At 47.9% G+C, this 19,792-nt stretch overlaps 11 protein-coding genes across 11 annotated transcripts, besides 26 other annotated features; all 11 read left to right on the top strand.

Annotated features, from left to right (window-relative positions):
- Nucleotides 1-2,875: a mobile genetic element.
- Nucleotides 1-19,792: a sequence feature (heterozygous, non-Esmeraldo-like haplotype).
- Nucleotides 2,653-2,875: a mobile genetic element.
- Nucleotides 3,774-3,806: a microsatellite.
- On the top strand, nucleotides 3,821-5,167 carry Tc00.1047053503891.30 (phosphatidylinositol-4-phosphate 5-kinase, putative; the record flags this gene model as incomplete). Its single annotated transcript, XM_804650.1, has 1 exon — nucleotides 3,821-5,167. The coding sequence occupies one exon, from the start codon at nucleotides 3,821-3,823 to the stop codon at nucleotides 5,165-5,167; it is 1,347 nt and encodes a 448-aa protein (XP_809743.1).
- Nucleotides 5,168-5,187: a microsatellite.
- Nucleotides 5,441-5,490: a microsatellite.
- Nucleotides 5,778-5,869: a sequence feature (T-rich).
- Nucleotides 5,909-6,637, top strand: Tc00.1047053503891.40 (hypothetical protein, conserved; the record flags this gene model as incomplete). Its single annotated transcript, XM_804651.1, has 1 exon — nucleotides 5,909-6,637. The coding sequence occupies one exon, from the start codon at nucleotides 5,909-5,911 to the stop codon at nucleotides 6,635-6,637; it is 729 nt and encodes a 242-aa protein (XP_809744.1).
- Nucleotides 6,800-6,843: a sequence feature (A-rich).
- Nucleotides 6,857-6,906: a sequence feature (A-rich).
- Nucleotides 7,081-7,120: a microsatellite.
- Tc00.1047053503891.50 (hypothetical protein, conserved) lies at nucleotides 7,211-8,380 on the top strand (the record flags this gene model as incomplete). The annotated part of the gene is made up of 1 exon (XM_804652.1): nucleotides 7,211-8,380. The coding sequence occupies one exon, from the start codon at nucleotides 7,211-7,213 to the stop codon at nucleotides 8,378-8,380; it is 1,170 nt and encodes a 389-aa protein (XP_809745.1).
- Nucleotides 8,882-8,909: a microsatellite.
- Nucleotides 8,988-9,021: a microsatellite.
- Nucleotides 9,298-9,356: a microsatellite.
- Nucleotides 9,378-9,410: a sequence feature (T-rich).
- On the top strand, nucleotides 9,499-9,690 carry Tc00.1047053503891.54 (nucleolar RNA-binding protein, putative; the record flags this gene model as incomplete). Its single annotated transcript, XM_804660.1, has 1 exon — nucleotides 9,499-9,690. One exon carries the CDS (start codon nucleotides 9,499-9,501, stop codon nucleotides 9,688-9,690), a length of 192 nt encoding a protein of 63 aa, XP_809753.1.
- Nucleotides 9,722-9,744: a microsatellite.
- Nucleotides 9,833-9,858: a sequence feature (AT_rich).
- Nucleotides 9,944-11,305, top strand: Tc00.1047053503891.60 (hypothetical protein, conserved; the record flags this gene model as incomplete). The annotated part of the gene is made up of 1 exon (XM_804653.1): nucleotides 9,944-11,305. The coding sequence occupies one exon, from the start codon at nucleotides 9,944-9,946 to the stop codon at nucleotides 11,303-11,305; it is 1,362 nt and encodes a 453-aa protein (XP_809746.1).
- Nucleotides 11,553-12,992, top strand: Tc00.1047053503891.70 (ribonuclease HII, putative; the record flags this gene model as incomplete). Its single annotated transcript, XM_804654.1, has 1 exon — nucleotides 11,553-12,992. One exon carries the CDS (start codon nucleotides 11,553-11,555, stop codon nucleotides 12,990-12,992), a length of 1,440 nt encoding a protein of 479 aa, XP_809747.1.
- Nucleotides 13,022-13,077: a sequence feature (GA-rich).
- Nucleotides 13,272-13,319: a sequence feature (AT_rich).
- Tc00.1047053503891.80 (hypothetical protein, conserved) lies at nucleotides 13,337-14,494 on the top strand (the record flags this gene model as incomplete). The annotated part of the gene is made up of 1 exon (XM_804655.1): nucleotides 13,337-14,494. One exon carries the CDS (start codon nucleotides 13,337-13,339, stop codon nucleotides 14,492-14,494), a length of 1,158 nt encoding a protein of 385 aa, XP_809748.1.
- Nucleotides 14,495-14,546: a microsatellite.
- Nucleotides 14,602-14,646: a microsatellite.
- On the top strand, nucleotides 14,842-16,740 carry Tc00.1047053503891.90 (uncharacterized protein; the record flags this gene model as incomplete). Its single annotated transcript, XM_804656.1, has 1 exon — nucleotides 14,842-16,740. The coding sequence occupies one exon, from the start codon at nucleotides 14,842-14,844 to the stop codon at nucleotides 16,738-16,740; it is 1,899 nt and encodes a 632-aa protein (XP_809749.1).
- Tc00.1047053503891.100 (proteasome beta 2 subunit, putative) lies at nucleotides 17,099-17,719 on the top strand (the record flags this gene model as incomplete). The annotated part of the gene is made up of 1 exon (XM_804657.1): nucleotides 17,099-17,719. One exon carries the CDS (start codon nucleotides 17,099-17,101, stop codon nucleotides 17,717-17,719), a length of 621 nt encoding a protein of 206 aa, XP_809750.1.
- Nucleotides 17,724-17,779: a microsatellite.
- Nucleotides 17,832-17,867: a microsatellite.
- On the top strand, nucleotides 18,082-18,804 carry Tc00.1047053503891.110 (hypothetical protein, conserved; the record flags this gene model as incomplete). The annotated part of the gene is made up of 1 exon (XM_804658.1): nucleotides 18,082-18,804. One exon carries the CDS (start codon nucleotides 18,082-18,084, stop codon nucleotides 18,802-18,804), a length of 723 nt encoding a protein of 240 aa, XP_809751.1.
- Nucleotides 18,889-18,909: a sequence feature (AT_rich).
- Nucleotides 18,939-19,002: a microsatellite.
- Nucleotides 19,003-19,045: a microsatellite.
- Tc00.1047053503891.120 (dynein light chain, putative) lies at nucleotides 19,138-19,479 on the top strand (the record flags this gene model as incomplete). The annotated part of the gene is made up of 1 exon (XM_804659.1): nucleotides 19,138-19,479. The coding sequence occupies one exon, from the start codon at nucleotides 19,138-19,140 to the stop codon at nucleotides 19,477-19,479; it is 342 nt and encodes a 113-aa protein (XP_809752.1).
- Nucleotides 19,750-19,773: a sequence feature (AT_rich).

The following is a 19,792-nucleotide window of genomic DNA, read 5'->3' as shown; positions in this document are numbered from 1 at the left end:
CCCATCCAATCCGCCACCTCCCACCAATCCTCACAGGCAGCGCACCGCACCGCCGGCGCTCCACCCGATGTTTCAAATTGCCCGACGCAATCGTCGAGAAGGGAAATGGAGCTTATCTGCCAACGACGCCCGACTGTGGTACGACGAATTACCGACATCCCCGCTTTGGGCCAGTTATATGAGGAAAGCAAACGAGGTCGCTCGAGAGATGTGGGCGCCGTCAACGTGGGAGCAGAGAATGTCCCTAACGGGGCAATTCACAACCTTTTGCCGCACGCACGAACAGCCGATGAACGAGGAGAGCTGCGCGGCCTTTTTGATGTCAATCGAAGTGGCGCCATCCACCCGACAGCAGCACGCCAGGTTGCTGCGGTCCATAGTGGAAATAAATTCAACCCCGCTGGACATGGTGATTCTGGGGTTACAAAAAATTGCGGCGCGATCGGAGACGAAGCAAACGCGCCCTTTGACAAAGGAAGAGATGAATCAAGTAATCCGCAGCCGAGCCGATTGGAAGGAACGTGTTGTTTTTCGAATTGTGTGGATAACGACAAGTCGTTTGTTTGAGATTGCGGCCTTGACCCCCAACAATTTCACACTGGAGGCGGACGGAACCTTAATTTTGGATTGGTCCGTGGCGCCGAAAGACGGCGAGGGCGGATCCCCACCGCGCCTCGCGGTTCGTGAGTATGCGAGGGCAGGACGCCTTTGACATTATAAAGTTATGCAGGACACTTCAAGAAAACGAAAAGCTCACGAATCTGACGACTGCTCAAGTCGAACGAGCTCTGGCCTCTTGGTATGCCACGGCGCATTCCATAAAACGGGGTGCGTTGCGGCACGCTGCTCACATCGTGGAGGCGTACAATTTTAACCCACACGTGATCTCGCAGTTGGCGAAGCACGTCGACCCGTTCGACCTTCCCCAGAATACTGTTCGATATTTGGGGAGATACACCACAATGCTGACCCAGGTGTCGTCGCTGGTCGCATTGATGTGAAGGGAAAACTGCGGAAGGTCAGGAACCCTGGTTGAGAGCGGAGGAGCGTTTTTTCCATGATTTTTATCACAACCATGCCGCCACAATAACGCGACGCGCGAAAAGGACGCGTCTGGCCACTCCACAAGATGAACACGCTATCCCGTTACAGCAGGTCAACGTGCCCGTATTGAACCTAGAGTGGATTAAAAGTCGGTTGAACCCGGCTACATTGGAGAGGCTCATGCAAGTTTGGGGACTCGTCGGGCGGTCCCCTTTCCCTCCGTCTTCCTCCGGTAAAGCGCGCGAAGGCTCACGGAGGATTCCAACCGCTGACGCGAGATTGTTGAAGGAAGCGGGAATTATCGAGGACGGTTCGTCCACAATAACAGGCGGATGGATAATACCTTTTTCGGTTGTGGAGGAGAAAACCACCGGTTTACGACGACGATGGATCGCGTGGCCATGCGACAAGAACGGAGACGACCCTTATGAGGCGAATGCACCTCTTTTACACATTTCCCATTATTTGCCGCCTGTGATGGCTGAGGCCGCTTCCTGCGTGGAATTAAAGGCATCCCTTTTTTTAATTCTCTTTACCGCGGGAGACTCGGCATCTCTTTCGATGCCGTGTGGAGGACGGCACGCTGGAGGAGCTGGCACGGCTCCCAATGGGATACAAGGCCGGCCCAGAAATTCTCCAGATTACTATTAATTCGGCGATTGCGGGGATGACGACGCTGGCTCACCGCCTCTGGGCTGCACCTTCATTGGTGCGTATCGACGTATGGATCGGTAATATACGCATTGCAGGGTCGATAGGCGATGTGACACGGTGGGAGGCCCAAGTGCTTCGTAATGCGGACAGCCGTCACGCTTCTTTGCGGGAAGAACGCGAACCGGGCGCTACGCAGTACACCTTTCTGGGGGTGCAGTTTGGTCATGTTCACCAGACGGTGTCACGGAGTGACAAGTTTGTCCGCTCTGTACGCGCCATGCCGGCGCCCAATTCTTCAACCATCGCGGAAATGGAGGTTATGGCGTCACGCTTTTTGTACGCGGCGGCCATTTTGGGCAGGCGCCTGTGTGCCTACTACTTTCTCATCACGGCAGTGCGACGACGATTGTCCGCACTTAACCGGGGAATTGTGCTGGAGACATCCCCGGCGAACCTACCGCCGTCAGCGGTTGGCTTGGGCGAGAGACTGCGACACATCATCGGGAATAATCGTAAGCGAATCATCAAGCTCACAGAAAGGGCATCGGCTGCCATAATCACGGACGCATCGCTCCATGGATGGGGAGCCGTTTTTATTCCAGACTCCGGCGACGTTAAAATTGCCGGAGGGAAATGGGAGAAGAAACCTTTTCTTATCATGCAGGCCGAGGCACGAGCGGTACGCCTTGCCGTGTCGGTCATTTCCGCCATCTTGCCACCCACCATGGACGTTTGGGCGGACAACACTTTGCTGCAAGGAGCGGCGAATAAAGGCAGCTCGAAATAGCACGCCATGACGTGTGAGCTGCAACGGATACAAGGGCTTTTGGACTCTCGCGGAGCACAGAAAACCTTTGCCTACGTACGGTCTGCGGAAAACTCGCAGATGGCGTGTCACGCGGTCGCGTGTTCACACACGAGGACTTGGCGAAGGAGTGGAACTTGCGAAGGGGAGCGGCAGGGTCTTGTGGTTGGAGGACCCCAAAGTCTGCCACCTCGTAAGTAATAATACGTAAATCCTAACTGAGGACAAAGGACCATGCTGGTGGTCCACAGAATTCTATATATTGAATGAAAATAAAACATTGAAGCAATTAACTAACGAACCTTTTTTCCTAACTTGTTTGGTTTCCATAGATATAGCTTCAGGATCCGGCCAGCTGCCCGGAAGATTATTCAGTCAAAGGTGCTAGAGGTTATGTGAGTTGTTTGTAGCCCAAAGGGGGCTGCAGGACAGATTAAGCCTGTTCCAGCAGTGGGGATTCTTCGGGAGGGCTACATCTCTCTTGCACTTGAGGCTGTCAGGAGCACGAATGCAGTGATCGGCTCAATACTCGCCAATCCGATCTCATTGATTTTTTGGCGAGCTCTTTGCGTCGTCCCCGCTCACATTTGAGGAAAACAAGGTGAAGACTTCTGAGGCATTCCCGGATTTTTTTTTTCTTTTTTGCTCCAGGGGCGTTTTCCAATGTACGCCCCAAAAGCTACTGTATGGGTGGATGAGGCGGCGCTCCCAACTTTTTTCTGCGGGAATTCACATCCGAACTATTCTTACGGGGTCTGTACCTTTGTGGCAAGAATGCTCTACATTGCATTGTCTAATCTTGCTTACTTCGAGCACGAGGAATGTGTGACCGGATGGGGCCGAACCGATGATAACGCGTCTCGGATGCATTCCTTGGCTTTTTATTGAAAGCCTGATGTTTGTTGTTAACGGTATCGCGTTGGAGGGTGGCAAGTGCAGCTTTTGTTTCATCTGTTGTCCCAGTCACCTCGGTGACTCTTCACGCGGAAATGAGTCCGGCAGCTGCGGGGGCGCTTGTAATGACTGCCACTTCGTGAGCTCACAACGAGCCTGGCTGTCATGGATGAACTTGGGAACCGTTTGGTTTACTGGTGTGCGTGTATGTGTTTGTGTGCGTTGGGTGAATTTCCTTTGAATTATGGGGGATGTTGGGTACAGTGAACCAAGCTGTCGCCTCCCACTGTGCTTTGCCCTTTCTTCTTTCTGGGGGCATGTGACGAGGCCTCACCCAGGCACAATATTTGACTTTGTTTATTTCTATCGCGAGGTATTTTCTTTTTTTTTTCGTTTTTTTTTCTTTTTTGTACGGCGTTGTAGATGGGGGGAATCCAGTCCGTTGGTGGAGCGGCCACGAGCGGTCACGGCTTCACTGGGAAGCAAGTCTCTGGGGCGCTGGCCGCTGCTGCTGACGCTCAACGGAAGAGCCATCGTGAGCGTTTAAAGGCAGAAGAAGATTTACCCCGTGCAGTGCGGCGCACCGTGAGCGGTGTCATCCAGACGCTGGACGAAATTGGAAGGGAGAAGTACCAGGAGAAACGTGTGCTGCAGTTTCAAGTACCCGATAGTGAAGGGAATATGGGGACTGTGACTGTGCATGAGTATGCTCCAGAAGTTTTTCGTTTCTTAAGGCAGTTGGATGGTCTGGGTGAGGATATGTTTGCTGATGAGTGGACGTTGCCTGAAGATCGGCTTGCCCTGGAGCTTGGTGAGGGACGCTCCATGGCGCTTTTTCTTAAGTCCAAATCGATGGATCTTATGTGTAAAACAATAGCGGAGGAGGAGGTGAATGTTTTGCTGAAATTGCTGCCGCAGTACACGGAACACCTCTCACGGAACACCAACACATTGCTGATGCGGTTTTCTATGCTTCTTAGGATTGAGGCTGGCGCCGAAGTGGGTTTTATTCTTTGCTTTGGGGACGTCTTTGCGCCGTGTCGCACATTGAACGAGAAATGGGACCTGAAGGGCCGTATACCCAAACCCGGCAAATATCAACATTTCCCAAAGCTCATCCAACGCCCGTACGAGCCCAACCCGTATCTCATTGAGACCCCGCGTGACACCATTGAGCTTCCCGAGCTGGTTGGGTCGCAGGAGGAACGTGTGGTGGTTGTTGAGGCGGCCGACAAGGACAAATTGGCAACTCGGAAAGACAAGGACCTTACGCGTCTTTTCTGGCTGGAGCGGCACGAGCGGAATAAGCTGATTCGGGTCCTTATGAAGGATTACGAATTTTTAGGCAACGCGGGAATGATGGATTACTCTCTTCTCATTGGTGTGGCGTACAACGAGACAAAAGTGTCGCGCAGCGGCAAACTTGTACGTAGTATGCGTATGACGTATCCAATGGGTAGTGAGCGTGACGCGGATCTTGCGGAGGTACGTCCCGCCTCCTTACCGCGGCGCTGTCCCACACCTCATGATTTTAGAGCAGGCATTACTAGTTTACAAGACCAGGAAATTTATTACATTGGGATAATAGATATGTTGACAAAATACACATGGAAGAAGAAGACGGCTAATTTTTTTAAGAAATTCTTGTGGAAGCCCGAGACACTTTCAACCATTCCACCCGTAGAATACAGAAAGCGCATTTCAAAGTACACCAAAATTATATTCCCGGATGTTAATGCGACAGATAACACCACTAAGCCGAGTTGCTGAGGTGGTGGTGGTGGTGGTGGCGTACTGCGGGAGAAATGCAATGTACGTGAGGTGGGATTCCAATTGTATATATATATTTATTTATGTGTGTACAATTGGAATCATGCTTCGGGTGGTGAGTTTGTTGAGCTGCGTTAATATCTATCAATTTTTGTGCACATTGACCGTGTTTCTGTGAGTGTGTAAAGAAAAAAAACAAAAAAAAATGTTTGCGAGAATGTGGGCCAACTTAATGAATATATCTTCTTATAAGACGAATATATTTCATGACGATTTTTTTTTTTTCTTCTATCTTATGTTTTTTTTCTTTTTTTTTTTTTTTTGGAAGGCTGCGATGGAAGCAATCAAAGTGCCAATAACATCAGGGCGTATTTTTTATTGGCTTTTGCCGTCCTACCCACTCCCATTTGATCTCCAACCTTTTGGGGGCGATGTCTTGTGACTGGAAGACTCGAAGCACTAAATGGTTTCAGTTTGAATAGAAATGCAGTTTGCCACCACCGTGGATGCCTGAATATCACATACATATATATATGTATTTATATATTTAGAATAAACATTGAGGAAATGGGGAAGTCACCGCCTTTCCATTGCCCTTTTTCTTCCCTGCTTTATTTGTATTTTTATACCTGTATATATTTGGGAGTTTTTTTTTTTTTAAATATTTCTCTTGAATTTCTTTTTTATTTTTTATTTTCTTTTCTCGTGGAAGGAGGATAAGTAGCGCACACGATTTCTTTGATGTCGCAGAATATTCTGCTGGACTCCAACATCCGCGACTGGGTGCTTTTCCCCCTCATCGCCATCGTCATTTTTGTTGGAATGTTGCGCCACTACGCCGGCCTGCTGATGAAGTCACACCCGAAGCCCAAGATGGAAAAAATGTGCTGCGTTAATATAGCGAACTACGGCAAGTTGCTTCTGGTGGAGGGGAAAAAACTTTCACCGGAAGCATTTAGCCGGCGCGCAGAAGCGATGCGACAAGGTCCACTGCAGAAGAAGGTTGAGGTGGACCCCATTGAGATGATGAACGATCCCTCCATGATGGGAGAAATGATGAAAAACAATATTCTCATGATGGTGCCAAACATGGGCATGATGATGCTGGTCTCTTACTTCTTTTCCGGCTTTGTTGTGGCCAAATTTCCATTTGGACTTGCTTCACGGTTTCGTGGCATGATGCAAAGCGGAGTAGACATTAGCGATCTTGATTGCAATTACGTCACTTCACTCAGCATGTACTTTCTGATCATGTTTGGCTCTAACGGCCTTCTTCAATTGTTGCTTGGCGCGGATGCTGGCGGCAGCGACCAGGCGATGCTGATGTCACAAATGAATGGTGGCGGCCCACAGCAACCGGTGGACTACGGGAAGGTGTTCAAGTCCCTTGCGGAGGAGCTGGAGTTTGCGCAGGGCGGACATAAGTGGATGTACGAGAACGCTCCCGAGATGCTTTTGAAAGGAAAATAACCGGACGGCGGGCGGGGGTATTACAACCCGCAGCAGCGTTTACTTTCCCTTCCTTTTTCCTTTTTTTCTTTGCTTCTGTTGGCATTTGTGGCTTGCGGAGCGCGAGAGGGAGTGGGAGGGGCAAAGGCGCAACGGGACACTTTTGGAAGGGATACGGAGGAGAAAAAAAACAAAAACCAAAAACGAAAAAAAAAGAAAAGAGAAAACAATAGCAGTCCGAAAGAGAAGGAAGGAAACGGAAAAGGAAAAAAAAAGGGGGGAAAAAAAAACATGCATTGGTGGCATCCCCTAATGCTCCCCAAGATAATAAATAAGGAAAGAAAATGAATTGAATTTTGTGTTTATTATTTCCTTTTTTCCCTCTCCTTTTTGAAAGAAAGAATTTTTTTTTCTTTTTTTTTTTGGTTTTTGAGTGGAAATTGCTTGGCAGCTCAATTTTTTATTTTATTATTTTATTTATTTATTTATTTATTTTTTTATTTAGCGAAGAAGAAATTTTCTGTATTTGTTTCTTTACCTTTTTGCCTGCAGGCTGCAGTATTTGGGTAGTTTTGTCTGTTTCACTTTGTTGGGATGGCGCAACAAATGCGACCGGGGGGTAAAAGCTGTCACACCGTCTCTTCCCACTTCCACGAGGGCGAGTTGGCTCGGATGAAGCACACACACGAGCTGGTGCGGTGTGATGCTGGGCCTCGTCGCACCACAGTTCCGAGCACCGTTGGCGGCACCAGTGAACTCCCGTTGTCGAGGCGAATCAATCTTCCATTATATCTGCGACCGCGCAATAATCTTGAAACTCTCTCTCGTTTCAGGGCAGGCCCCGTGAATGATTGGAAGAATTCTCTCCGACGCGAAACGGTGGCACTTCCGGTTTTGCACCACCGCTTTATTCGGGAACAAAACAACGCAAGCAACATAAATCGTGTGAAATTTGCCGTTTCTGCATATGAGGACGGTTCCAGTGGGAAGAAAAATATCGATTTGGACGTGGCCGAGCCCACGGTGTACCAAGAGGGTCATGAGGAACCCGGGTGGGCAGGGAAAGGAGAACAATCATTGGAAGATCATGTAGGAATTGATGAACAACGTGCATTAAAAACATTGGAGCGCTTGTTTATTCCTCAGTGGCGTTTACATATGCAATTAAAACGACGCTGCAAGGCACCGGCAAAGATCTATTACAGCGGTGTCAACCCTCCGTCAATTCGGCGAACTTCCGTGCGAGATGTGGCTGTCGATGTGATTCTTTCATTTCTGCGGGCCGGATGGTGGCGGCCATTGGTAGAGTTTCGTCGCCTGAAGGATAAAGTATTGAGGATTCAGCGTTTATTTCGACGCCACACGCTCTGCATGGATGCTCGTGTGGAGCTGAATTACCGCAAGGTGCGTACTGAGTTTGAGCAAAGTTACTGGAAAAAAGTAGAGGAGGCGCATAGGCAGGAGATGGGAGAAGAGTTATTTACAGACAGTGACAGCAACGGAGGTGAAATGGACATAGCGGACTTTCGTTTAGTTGGCCCCCTCCCAGAAGTGTTTCTTCGACGCGAACTGCGCTCTGCTCTTTACTGCCACGCACATCGATGCTTGCAAGAGCCCACAGCATCGAGGGGGCGGTTTTTTTTGCCGAATTGGACGTACTACGCTGTTCTTGACAATGTGTGCTACATCACAAGTGTGGTGCGTGACAGCAATATGCTACGGTCTCACCTCTCCAGCCGTCGAAAGAAGATTATCTCATACTGAATAAACTTGACTGACGCACCGAATGAGAGGTAGTGAAGGAAATAGAAATACACACACACACACAGACAACATCTTTATTTTGACGTTGCTTGCGGATAAGAAAAAAAAAAAAAAGGAAGTATATATATATATATATGTTTAATATGCTTATTCATTATTCAATGAGAGTTGAGACCCGCTTTAGGGTGAGTGGAGCACCCGCGAATGACACCTTTGCTTTATTATTACTATTATGGACTTGCCAAATAAAAGAGTTGGATGATTATGAGGATTATGAGATGGAAGAAAACAATACTGCATGGTTTATACAATAGAAAGTAGAATTGTATGCGGCGCACGTGATGTATTATGTGAATTCTATTTTATTAAGTGGCTTTTGTTGTTGAATTTTGTGTCTTTTGTATGAACAGCACGCAGGAGCTTTTTGTGGTTTTTTTTTTTTTCTTCCTTCTATTTTTCCTTCTTTGGGTGAGTCTTTAGAGACATTCTAGGCAATTACGCTTTTCTTTTTTTCTTTCTTTTTTTTTTTAACGTTTGCCACGGCACCATTTTGATTTCATTATCATCATTAACCACCTTATGTTATTTTCCCTGCTGTTCATTGTGATATTTATTTATTTATTTATTTTATTTTTTTTTTTGTGTGTTTTCTGCTTTTCATATTTTGTTTTATTTTATTTTTCAGATTTTGAGCGTTTCTATCCAATTATTGAAATTTGTGACCACACACACCTGCTTCTGTATGTGTCTCTCTATGTGTCTCTCTGTATGTGTCTCTCTGTATGTGTCTCTCTGTATGTGTGTTTGTGTGTACTCGCTCCAGTGCGGGCAGGACAATGACGCGTGCTTGCGTTGTGTGAAGACAATAAACGTCCGCGCGGACCGTCTTTCCTATCCATTTTTGTTTTTTAAATTACTGTGTACATGCATGCTTATGTATCTATATACTTATATATACATATATTATATTTGCATACGTGCGTGTGTGTGCATTATCTTTTTTTCTTCTTCTCTTTTTTTCTTTTTTTTTGCTGCTGTGGGCGGCGGTAGGGAAGCAACAGACACGTGATATTGGGAGTTAACTGCAGTAAAGAGAAAGAGAAGAGGGACGGCTCGTCATGCACCTGCAAGTGTACATCGTGAATGGCAAGCGGCAATATACGCTGAAGAAGATGGATCCAGAGGGCAAACCGACGCTCAGCGCCCATCCCGCTCGCTTTAGCCCTGACGACAAATACAGTCGGCACCGCATCACTATCAAACGCCGCTTCAGGGCACTTAAATCGGAGAAGCGCCCCAAGCCGCTGTAGCGCCTCGTCATTAACGACCACGGGGCACGTATTTATTTTATTTTATTTTATTTTTCCCTTACATAAAAGCACGCAATCTATCTTTTTTTTTTTTTTTTCTTGTAGGGAATCATACTGCAGCTAATTAGAGAAAAGTCTTCACAATTTTATTTTATTTTTATTTTTTTTCTGGGTACTGTGTGCCGTTTTCACTTTACCCTGTTGAATTCTCTCTTTTTTTTTTTTTTGTTTGAGGTAAAAGCAGGAAAAGGGCATGAGATATCCCCCGCGCAGTGGTATTGGTAGGATGTCATATTTTTCTTTTCCCTTTTTGCGGTGCACGCGGCGCGTGCACATTTTTGTTATTGCATTGGTTTGTGTGTTTTTTATTGCTAATGCCACCGTTTTCGTTTTTCGCCCACAGGGGCAATCTTTTTGGGGAGCCCCTGCTGCTGCGGACAGCGCATCGATACGGCTGGACGTGCCGATTTCTTCGGTGCAGCTGCTGGCCGACGTGCTGGCTCGGTTTCCAAATGCAAGGATGGTTTTTGAACGCATCTACAGTATCCGCACTGATTCTGCGCGTCTCTTGATTCCTCCAGAGTTTCACGCGAGAGCGGAGAGCATGTTTTCTGGCTACAGGGGAACACGCGAAGATCTGCTGCGGGATCTCGAAAATCAGAGTGTGGTGGAGGTTTTTAATCGTGTTACCGGTGAAATGGCGCTTTTTAACGATATCCGCAGATTTAGGCCCGGCGGCGGCAGCAGCACTGGCAGTTGTGCGGAGGAAAGGCGCGTAGTGGCCAAGCTTTACACAGAGGGCAGTGGGGCCGAGCTGTGCGACTTCTGCAACGAGCGACGCACAGCCCGCGATGTATTTGGCCGAATAGACGGCAAATATTCATACACCGCGGCGAATGTCGCCAAGCTTAGTAAGTGGCACAGTCTTATAATCACAAAGTTGCATGACCCTTTGTCCGTGGGCGAGGATGTCATTGCGGACATCATTGATGTCTCTCACAGATGGTTCAAAAGGGCCCATCGCGAGGATCCTCTTTATATGTACCCGAATATTATTTGTGATGCCGGCAAAAGAGCGTCTGCTTCCCAAGTTCACTTTCATCTGCAGATGGCTTTAACGAGAGACCATTATTTCTCCGGTACTGAGCAGCTTCGGCGTGCGGCAGCGCAATACTCGGTGCGCCATGGGACTAGTTACTGGGGAGATGTTATCCGTTTACATGAAATGATTGGTCTTTCTGTTACCGTTGGGGACAGTGTTGTGTTTTCCAACGTGTGCCCTCGAAAAGAGAGGGAAATAATTGTTCTAAGCAGAAATCCTGAGGATATCTCGTTTGCCCGCGCTGTTGCCCTTGCATTGATGACACTTCGCGATGCCGCTGGTGTGCAAAGCTTTAGCTTTGCCATTTCTTATCCGCCTCTGAATGCGGCGAATAATTACAGTCTAGGGGAAGTACCGGCGATTTTCCGTGTGATTGACCGTGGTAGTGCCTTGGACCCGCGCAGTGACACAGGGGCATTGGAATACTTTGGGAGCCCATATATTGCAGCGGACCCCTATGCTATCCTTCCCAATTTGATTGCAGCGAATAAACGTTTTACGTTGCATGAGTAGCTGGGAAGTACTCCATAAGAAACAAATGCTTTTTTTTTTTGCTGTTTAGACCCCGTGTGGCACTCTGTCTTTGTTTGTGTGTGTGTTTGTCTGTTTGTACTAATTACTTTTCATTTTTTTTTTTTTTGAGCGCTTTTTTGTGAATGCAAATCTTTTTTTCTGTATTTTCTTCTTTTATTTTTTAGGAATTTTTTTTTCCATCTGCCGTGCGGCTCGCCATTTGTCTCTCCCTCTGTGTGTTTTATTCATGTCAGAGTTTGGCGCGTGTTTCAGGCCCTCACCGCCGCTTTTTGCCGGTGCGCTCCGGCGCTCGACGACGCGCTGGCACAGGCTCAACAAGGTGCTGTACGATCGCCAGCCGCAGTGGAACCCCTTGCAGAGACTTCAGTTGCCTTTGCGGAAAACGGTGGGAGACGTGCCGACACTCGACGGCACTTTAGACATCTTCGGCTACCAGCTTTTCCGCGATGGATTGCTGTCGCCACTCTCCCCGCCCCGCACTTACCAGCAGCCGGGACAACAACAGGACTTTACAGGCTTCCTACCAGATGCCCGAAAGGCACAAAAAGAGCGTACACGGTTGGAGGCCCGAATGCGTAAACACGGCGTGGTGCTTCGCCGGAGCATCAAGGAGACGTACCTCACAATTGGCTGCGACGAGGCTGGTAGAGGGCCGCTGGCAGGTCCGGTTGTGGGCGCAGCCGTCTGCCGCATCCCACTCTCTAGCTTCAATAACGAGCTGTGCGCTGTGTATGACACGAGGGAGGAGTTTCAAATCTTTGACAGTAAGTCCTTGTCCGAAGGGCAACGCAACGTAGTCTTCCAGAACATCACAGGGTACGAGAAGCTGTTTCATTTAGTCGCGGACAAGGCGTTTGTGGTGCATCACGCAAGTGGTGACGCCGCTCCGGACAACGTTTTGACAAAACGGTTCCCATCCCACATGAAACTTCAAAAGTTGCCATTTAAAAAACTCCTGTCGATGCAAACGCCTTATTTGATTTCGTACCATGGCCAAAACGTCTGTGGGAATTATTTGTACTTGTGGGGTATTGGCATAGCGAATCACGCGTACATTGATATGACCAACATTTATGTCTCCTCAATGCGTACAATGCACCGCTCCTGTTTTTCCATTTGGCGCATGCTGAATGACGCACGCTTTTCTCTTGAGAGGGCGCCTCGGCCCAAGCATTGCTCCATCGCTCAGTATCTCTTTTCGCGCTACTGCATCGCCGCACCCCATGACGATAAGAAACGTTATGTGGTGCCGTCACACGTTGAGCTTGTGAGTGGGGCGTCAGAATTTTTTGACACGGAGCCGGTACAGCCACCTTTGATTTTGGTGGACGGTCACGCCGCCCCGGAGGAGACAATAAGTTTTTTCACGGAAATACAAACAGGCGGTTGCGTCCAGCCCATCATTGAAGGGGATAAGAGGAGTTTGACAATTGCGGCAGCTTCATGTCTTGCAAAAGTGGCGCGCGATGAGATCATGAATTACGTGAGTACGTTGTATCCGAAATATCAGTTTGCGGAGAACAAGGGGTACCCTGTGGAATATCACATGCGTGCCGTACAGCGGTATGGCGTCTCTTCCATTCACCGTAAATCTTACAAGCCATGTGCTACTGCCATCACAAAGCAACTGAAGCGCAAGGCGAAGGAATCCCAGACATGTAGCTGAAGGGGTCGAAAACGGATAGATAGAAAACTAGAAAGAAAGAGAGCGAGAGGGGGGGAGAGAGAGAGAGAGAGAGAGGACGAGAGAGCGGAGGGGAATCCCCTCAATAATGCACTGTAAAAAAGCTTTTTCTCTTGTTTTTTTTGTGGAGAGGGACGGCTGCCCTAATACTCCCCTTTTTTAAATGCTTCCTGAATATTTCTTTGCTTTCATGGTTCCCGTGTGTCCCCTTTTCCCCAAAGTTTAGGTAGACGCCAGGGAAAAAGAATAATATTGACGCGGATTATTTTCTTTTATTTTCATATATTTTTTTGTATATAATATATATATGTGTATTTTTGCGCGTCATGCCTACAGATGCGGCGTGGCCAGAGATGGAGGACGATTGGATTTTATCCCTTCCGGGTAGTGAGTCTGTTGCGATCCTAACGAGGTGTTTAGACCGCACTGAGGAATCAATACAGAGACTGCGCCTGCGCCAAGGTGAAGAGATGTCAAGTTTTCAAAACACTTTGGATGCATTAAACGGCGAGGAGACACGCATTTGGAGCCAATTTCATGTCTTGGAAATGCGGTGGGAGGAGCTGACTGCACTTCTTTGGCTCCCACCGGGGTCTCTGAATGCTGAATCTTTATGGGACGAGATGCATCAGTTATCTTTGACTGAGGTGGGGCTTCAGGTTGTGGAGGCTCAGACGGAGGAGAATATTCATTCCCTGCGTGCGCGGATGGCTCATCAATGCCATGGAACTAACCCGGATGGCATTCTTTTGTTCAATGAAAGGCTTGTATTCTCTCGGTATCACATGTCGCGAGCGATGGCTCCCACTTGCCTTTGTCACTGTGCGGGGTACGAGGGACACCCTGCCGTCTTGGCCAACACTTTTATGAACTTGGATCCTCTCCTCGACGTTGATGTTGCGGGTGACACAGCTCCTTTAGAGGCTGGAACGGAAGGGCCGCACGTTTCTTCGTTGCAGTTAAAAGAATTTTTGGAGGCCATTACCAGCCCCACAGACGAATTTTATGGAGTGCGTGATACACTGGGCCGCTTTGCGTCTGTGTCTCCACCTTTGGTGCTTCAAAGGGATGAGGATGGGAATACTCCTCTTCACATTGTGTGCCGCCTATTTAATCCATCGCTGGTTGTAATGCGGGAGTTGCTGCAAGCGGGTGCCGACGTCAACGTCAAAAATTCGGCTGGCCTCACCCCTTTTCACATGGCTTGCGTAAACAAAAGTGAAAAAAACAGGTTGCTGATGGAGCTCTTGCTGGACAGTGGCTGTGATGTGAATGTGCGTACGGCTGAAGGTGAGACGGCAGCTCATATGTGTGCCGCCGATGACATGTACTTTCGCTCAATTGAATTTCTCTACCATGTGGGAGGGGATTTTTCAGCAAAGGCATTTGTTGGGGGTGCGTGGTGTACACCCATTGATGTTGCACGCGCCAACGGTGTGAGAGCGTCCTGCATTTTTAACCAGTTGAACGCCTTTTTTTCGTAGTTATTTATTTATTGTAATTATTTACTTATCTCTTTTATTTATTTATTTATTTTTGTTGGTTTTTATTTCACATGTATCTGCATCGCAGTACGCTTCTTATTCATTACAAGAAAAAAAAAAGAAAGAAAAAAAAAAACACCAAAAAAAAAAAACAGCCAAAACGACTACTGCCCAGGTTTCCATGTTTTGTTGTAATGCATTAAACCTGGTGGTTTGACATTAACAACTCTTCTGTGCCCTCCTTGCCCATTTCATACGCATATGTATGCATATGCGCATGCTTGCAATATGTGTGTTTTTGAATCCCTTTTGAGTGCTTTTTTTTTTTTTTTTATGGAAGGGAACCGATGGTTGTGCTGCGAATTATCGGGGACGAATGGTCGTGGGAAGACCGTATCGCCCTTGCGGTGCCTCCTCAAAAGATGTTTACCATGTGCATTCCGCTTTTGATATCCAAACTTGGCGTGGAAAAATGGAATGGCCTCGTGCTCTACAAGACGGAAGGAAAGCCACGTAAGTACTGCCGCGCCACGACGCCAATAGACATGTCAAGCAACCCGCAGAAGGAGCGCTTACGGGACGGAGCGGTGCTGTGGGTGCGAGTAGGCCCTTCACTCACACAGCAGGAGCGGGATCGTGTTTTTCAAAAGTCGCTGGAGGAGTGGCGTGAAAAGAACGGGTTGAAGGGGGTTTCGGTTGATGGTAGCGATGTGAGGCGTTTTGTGGAGGAATTGAATTCGCGACTGAACCGAACGGACGCTGCTCTTTTGACTAGTCAGGAGCAGGAGGCACGAACTGCAATTGAGGGGGAGGAGCATCGCCTTTTCTTCTACATGACAATGATACATCGTGAAAAGGACACGTTGCTGCGAGAAGAGACAGAACAACGGCAAAGCCTGGAAGACACGTACATTCGCGTAGCGGAACGGCATTACCACGAAAATCGGCTGCTGCTACTTCGCACGCGCTTGGTAGAATTGGGCGTGTGTGAGGAAGGAAGCCGCCTTGTCGTTCAGAAGGAGCAATGGAGGGAGTTTGAAATGCTTCAGGGGGCGTTTCAAAAGGGGCATCGGGCACTTCAAGATGCCAGGGCACGGCAACTCGCTGATTCGAAGCCAATGCTCGAGGGACAAAATGAGGGGAGGGGGAAAACGTCGAAAAATGAAGAAACCGTGGGGACGAATGCTGATGCAGCGATGTTGCTTTCCGTAGTGCGCGCGGAGCTGCAAAGGCTGTTAGAGCCTTTGGAAAAGGTCTACCATGAAAAAGTGGAAATTCTTGAGAAGCAGTGGGGGGCTACCGTCAGAGACAATGAGAATTTTCTTGCATCTTTGCGACAGTACATTATTAGTCTTTTTCGCGTTATTCGTAGCGAGTTGAGGCAATCGGATTTTTCTTTGCCTTTAGTTCCGTCGGATTCCATGGGCATAAAGGAGATTAACGAGGCTCTGAGGCAACAACAAGGCCTACTGAAGGAGTTAGTACAAGAGTACCGTGATTTAGACCGGCAGGTATCGGGTGCTCTTGGAGAGACTGCCTTGAAGACGACGCTGGACACCGTAAATGTGACTCAGCTAAACCTGTACCAATATCTAGAATCATTACGGGAACTGCTGAGTGCGACGAAATTGTTATGCTGTGGCGTGGAAGAGGCGAAAACCCAGGAAAGTGCATATCTCACGCAGGATGCGCTGGAAAAGCAGCAACAGGAAGAACCCGAGAGAAGGGCAAGTTCCTTGGAGGGCGTGGCGGTGACGGCGTTGCACACCGAGAGGATGGATGACCACAGAAATGGGGAGAAAGACCTGACTTTCAGAATTCACACGGATGTGTACAACATATTGTTGTTGTTTGTATCGCGGTACGTTGAGTTCTCTAGCTGGGGGTCATTTCAAGGGGCTGAGGGCAGCCGAGGCTTTTTGGATGATTTGCTGCTTAATTGTGGCTCTTTGCAGGTTGCTGTCGATGAACTTTCTCGGACATGCAAGGTGCTGCCCCATCCCATGCGGGAAGATATCCTCCATATGGTGGAGGCTCACGCTCCGCATTTATTTGGAGTGATAGATCTCATGCTACATCTCTATGCTGGGAGGGAGGCAGAACTTGTGCTATGGATAAGACCCGAATTGAATGATGAGGGTGGGTTCGTAGAGCACAAGACGGATGATGGCCTCACGTACTATTATCATACAGCTGCTGGGATGAGCCAGTGGGTGCGGCCGGTCACCGCATCACTCACGGAGTGAAAGAAGTTGTGAATGCGCATATATTTCTTTGAGCTAATTAAATTTGCCGGTGTTTTGGTCCGGATATCGTGGTGGAAATCTCTGTGTATATTTTCTGTAGTTGCGTTTTTGTTTTTTTTCTGCCGGGCGGGTTACAATGTAAAGGAGGCGAACGCGGAGTCACCCCGTGTTGTGTTTGATGTTTCAATTTTTTTCCTTTTTTTTTTTTCTTCTCAAATACGAACAATTAAACAACAAATTATTATTATTATTTGTAGGATAAAGGGATTTTGCATTTTTTTTTTCTTCGTGTGCGTGTTTGCTTTGAGCTCATCATTGTTAACAACATCTGCTGTTAAATCAGGGACGCAAGGGATACATGTCGGAGACAACCATTGCTTTTCGTTGTAACAGCTTTGTGCTGGTAGCAGCAGCAGGGCTGAATGCCTTCTATTACATCAAGATCATGGACACGGAGGATAAGGTCACGCAGTTGGATTCCCACAAGGTGGTGGCGTGCGCGGGCGAAAACGGCCCGCGGGTCAATTTTGTGGAGTATATCAAATGCAATATGGCCTTGAAGCGAATGCGAGAGCACGGTCGTGTTATTAGAACTTCCGCCGCGGCCTCTTTTATGCGTAATGCTCTTGCCGGTGCCCTGCGCAGTCGCGATGGGGCGTATCTTGTCAACTGCCTTCTTGCCGGCTATGACGTTGCGGCGTCTTCCGATGACGACATTGCCACGGGACCACACTTGTACTACATGGATTACCTTGGGACAATGCAGGAGGTCCCGTATGGGTGCCACGGGTACGGTGCCTCCTTTGTGATTGCAATGCTTGATCGTCTCTGGCGTCCTGATTTAACAGCGCAGGAGGCCGTGGACCTGATGCAAAAGTGCTGTGATGAAGTGAAGAAGCGTGTGGTGATCAGCAACGACAAGTTTATTTGCAAAGCTGTGACGGAAAATGGTGTGGAACTTGTAAACACCGTGAGCTAGGAAGATATATATCTAAATGTATCTCTTTATATATATACATACATCTGTATGCGTATATGTGCAGCGTGTCTTGTGACCGCAACGGGCGCAGGAGGGACTGATGCATGAAAAATTTTTTTTTTCTTTTTGTTGTTTTTTCTTTTTTTTTCTCTCGCGTTTACTCTTTCTGAAATCACTTCCGCTCCGCTCACCCTTTTGCCAGAGAGCGACTGTACGAATGGACTCCTCTGCGCCCGGAGACATTCACACACTTTTTTTTTTTTGTGTGTCCTATTTATCGATTTATTCATTTTTCCTTTTGCCTGTGTTGCTGCTTTACAACGCGAGGAAGGAGGAGAGTCATAAGTGGTCACCCCGCCCACATGTCAATTGAGCCGGACCATTGGAGCTTCTTTCAGCTCCCGCCTTTTTTTGCGCTCCAACCGGGGCCGACCGCACTTGCACGACAGACTTCCCTCTGGGGAAGTGCTATTATTGACCACGCGGCCTATCATGCGCCAAGGACGAGACCGGGTGTGTGCCCATTTCTCCGTCTCTACAAGAGCACAAGCGATGTGTTTCGCAACCCCAGTCTTAACCGGCGTCTCCCGCCGGAGGCAGCGGCACGGATGCTTGAGTCCCTCGTAGCACAACATCCGAATCATTGTGCTGTTGTGCTACCTGGCAATGAAAAGGGTGAGAACGATGACGCAGACTTTGCCGTTCTTCTTGCCTGCAATGAGAGCGGGCTGAAGGGACTGGAGCAGGCACTTCTGTCGTGGATTCTTGACCGAGGGGCTGGCACGACCACCGCACATTTGGCGCAGAAGGGTGTGGTGATGACCTTTGACGAGTTGGCCGAGAGCAACTGCCTGGCGTACCGACGGGACCGGGAGCCGTTCTTGAAACGGCTCTCAGCGGCTCCCGTGCCTGTTGGTGATGTGGGAGCACTTTCAAACGAGCAGGCCATACGCACTTTGCTCCACTCCCTCAAAAGCCGACCACTTTCAGCGCTAAGCCCAATTCACATTACGTTGTTCAACATGGACGGCAGCGACAGACGGCCATATGAGGGCGTAAAATTTGGGGGGGCCGTTGCATGTTGAGGCCATGTGGAGCGGTAGGACGAAAACGAAGAACACCCAATCCCATTTTGGTACCTGCTTGATTACATCTATATTTACGTTTGCATTTTTTTTTTTTAATTATTTGTTGGCGGAACAGTGGTTCATATGTGCAAATTTTGATTTTTTTTCTTTTTTTTTTTCCCATTCTTGTGTAATGTTGGGTTTTGTTTTGCTCCTTATATATATATGTGTGTATGTTTATATATATATATATATATATTATTTTTGCTTCATGTTTATATTTTTATTTATTTATTTTTGTTCTTCCACCAGAGTGTTGAAATCACCGCGTGGACAAGTGCTAGAGGTCCAATGACAACATCGAATGCCAAAGAAGCGGAGGGTCCTTGCAACTTCAACTACGTTAGACAATATGTCTCCACGTTGAACTACCCGCTGGAAAAGATGAGTGACATGACGGAGGAGATGCGGGCGGAGTGCAAGGAAATTGTAGTGAACGCGATTGAAAAGCATGAGGACAGCTACGAACATGCAGCCAAGCACATCAAGGAGCAGATGGATAAGAAGTACGGCACGTCGTGGCACTGTGTGATTGGAGAGGGGTTTGGTTTTGAAATCACATACGAGATGAAGCACCTCATGTACATGTTTCACAGGGGCTACATGGCGATAGTCGTCTTTAAGGGCCTTTAGCTGCCTCTTGGGTCGTATGCCCAAATGTACATACAAAGGGCGTGTGCCATTATTGCCGGTAGGGGTAAAAGGAAAGGTACTTCAGAATGTATCCCCACACGGCAAGGGGAGGATACATGCTCCAACGCAAAAGTGAAAAGAAAAGAAAAAAGGAAACATTAAGTGGGACAGTTTGTAAGAACGATGCAATGAATGGTAGTGCGAACTTTTTGCACGTCCCTCTTTTAGAACCGATGTACTTTTCCTTCCACTACGCGTGGGCTGAAACCCTTTTTTATTTTTATATATTTTTTTGTTTTTGTCATGTTCTTTT

The sequence above is a fragment of the Trypanosoma cruzi genome, genomic scaffold (assembly GCF_000209065.1).
Source record: "Trypanosoma cruzi strain CL Brener 1047053516999 genomic scaffold, whole genome shotgun sequence".
In the NCBI taxonomy this organism is placed as follows: Eukaryota; Euglenozoa; class Kinetoplastea; order Trypanosomatida; family Trypanosomatidae; genus Trypanosoma; species Trypanosoma cruzi.
Note: the sequence above shows the minus strand (reverse complement) of the source record. Positions and strands in the feature narration are given on the sequence as shown.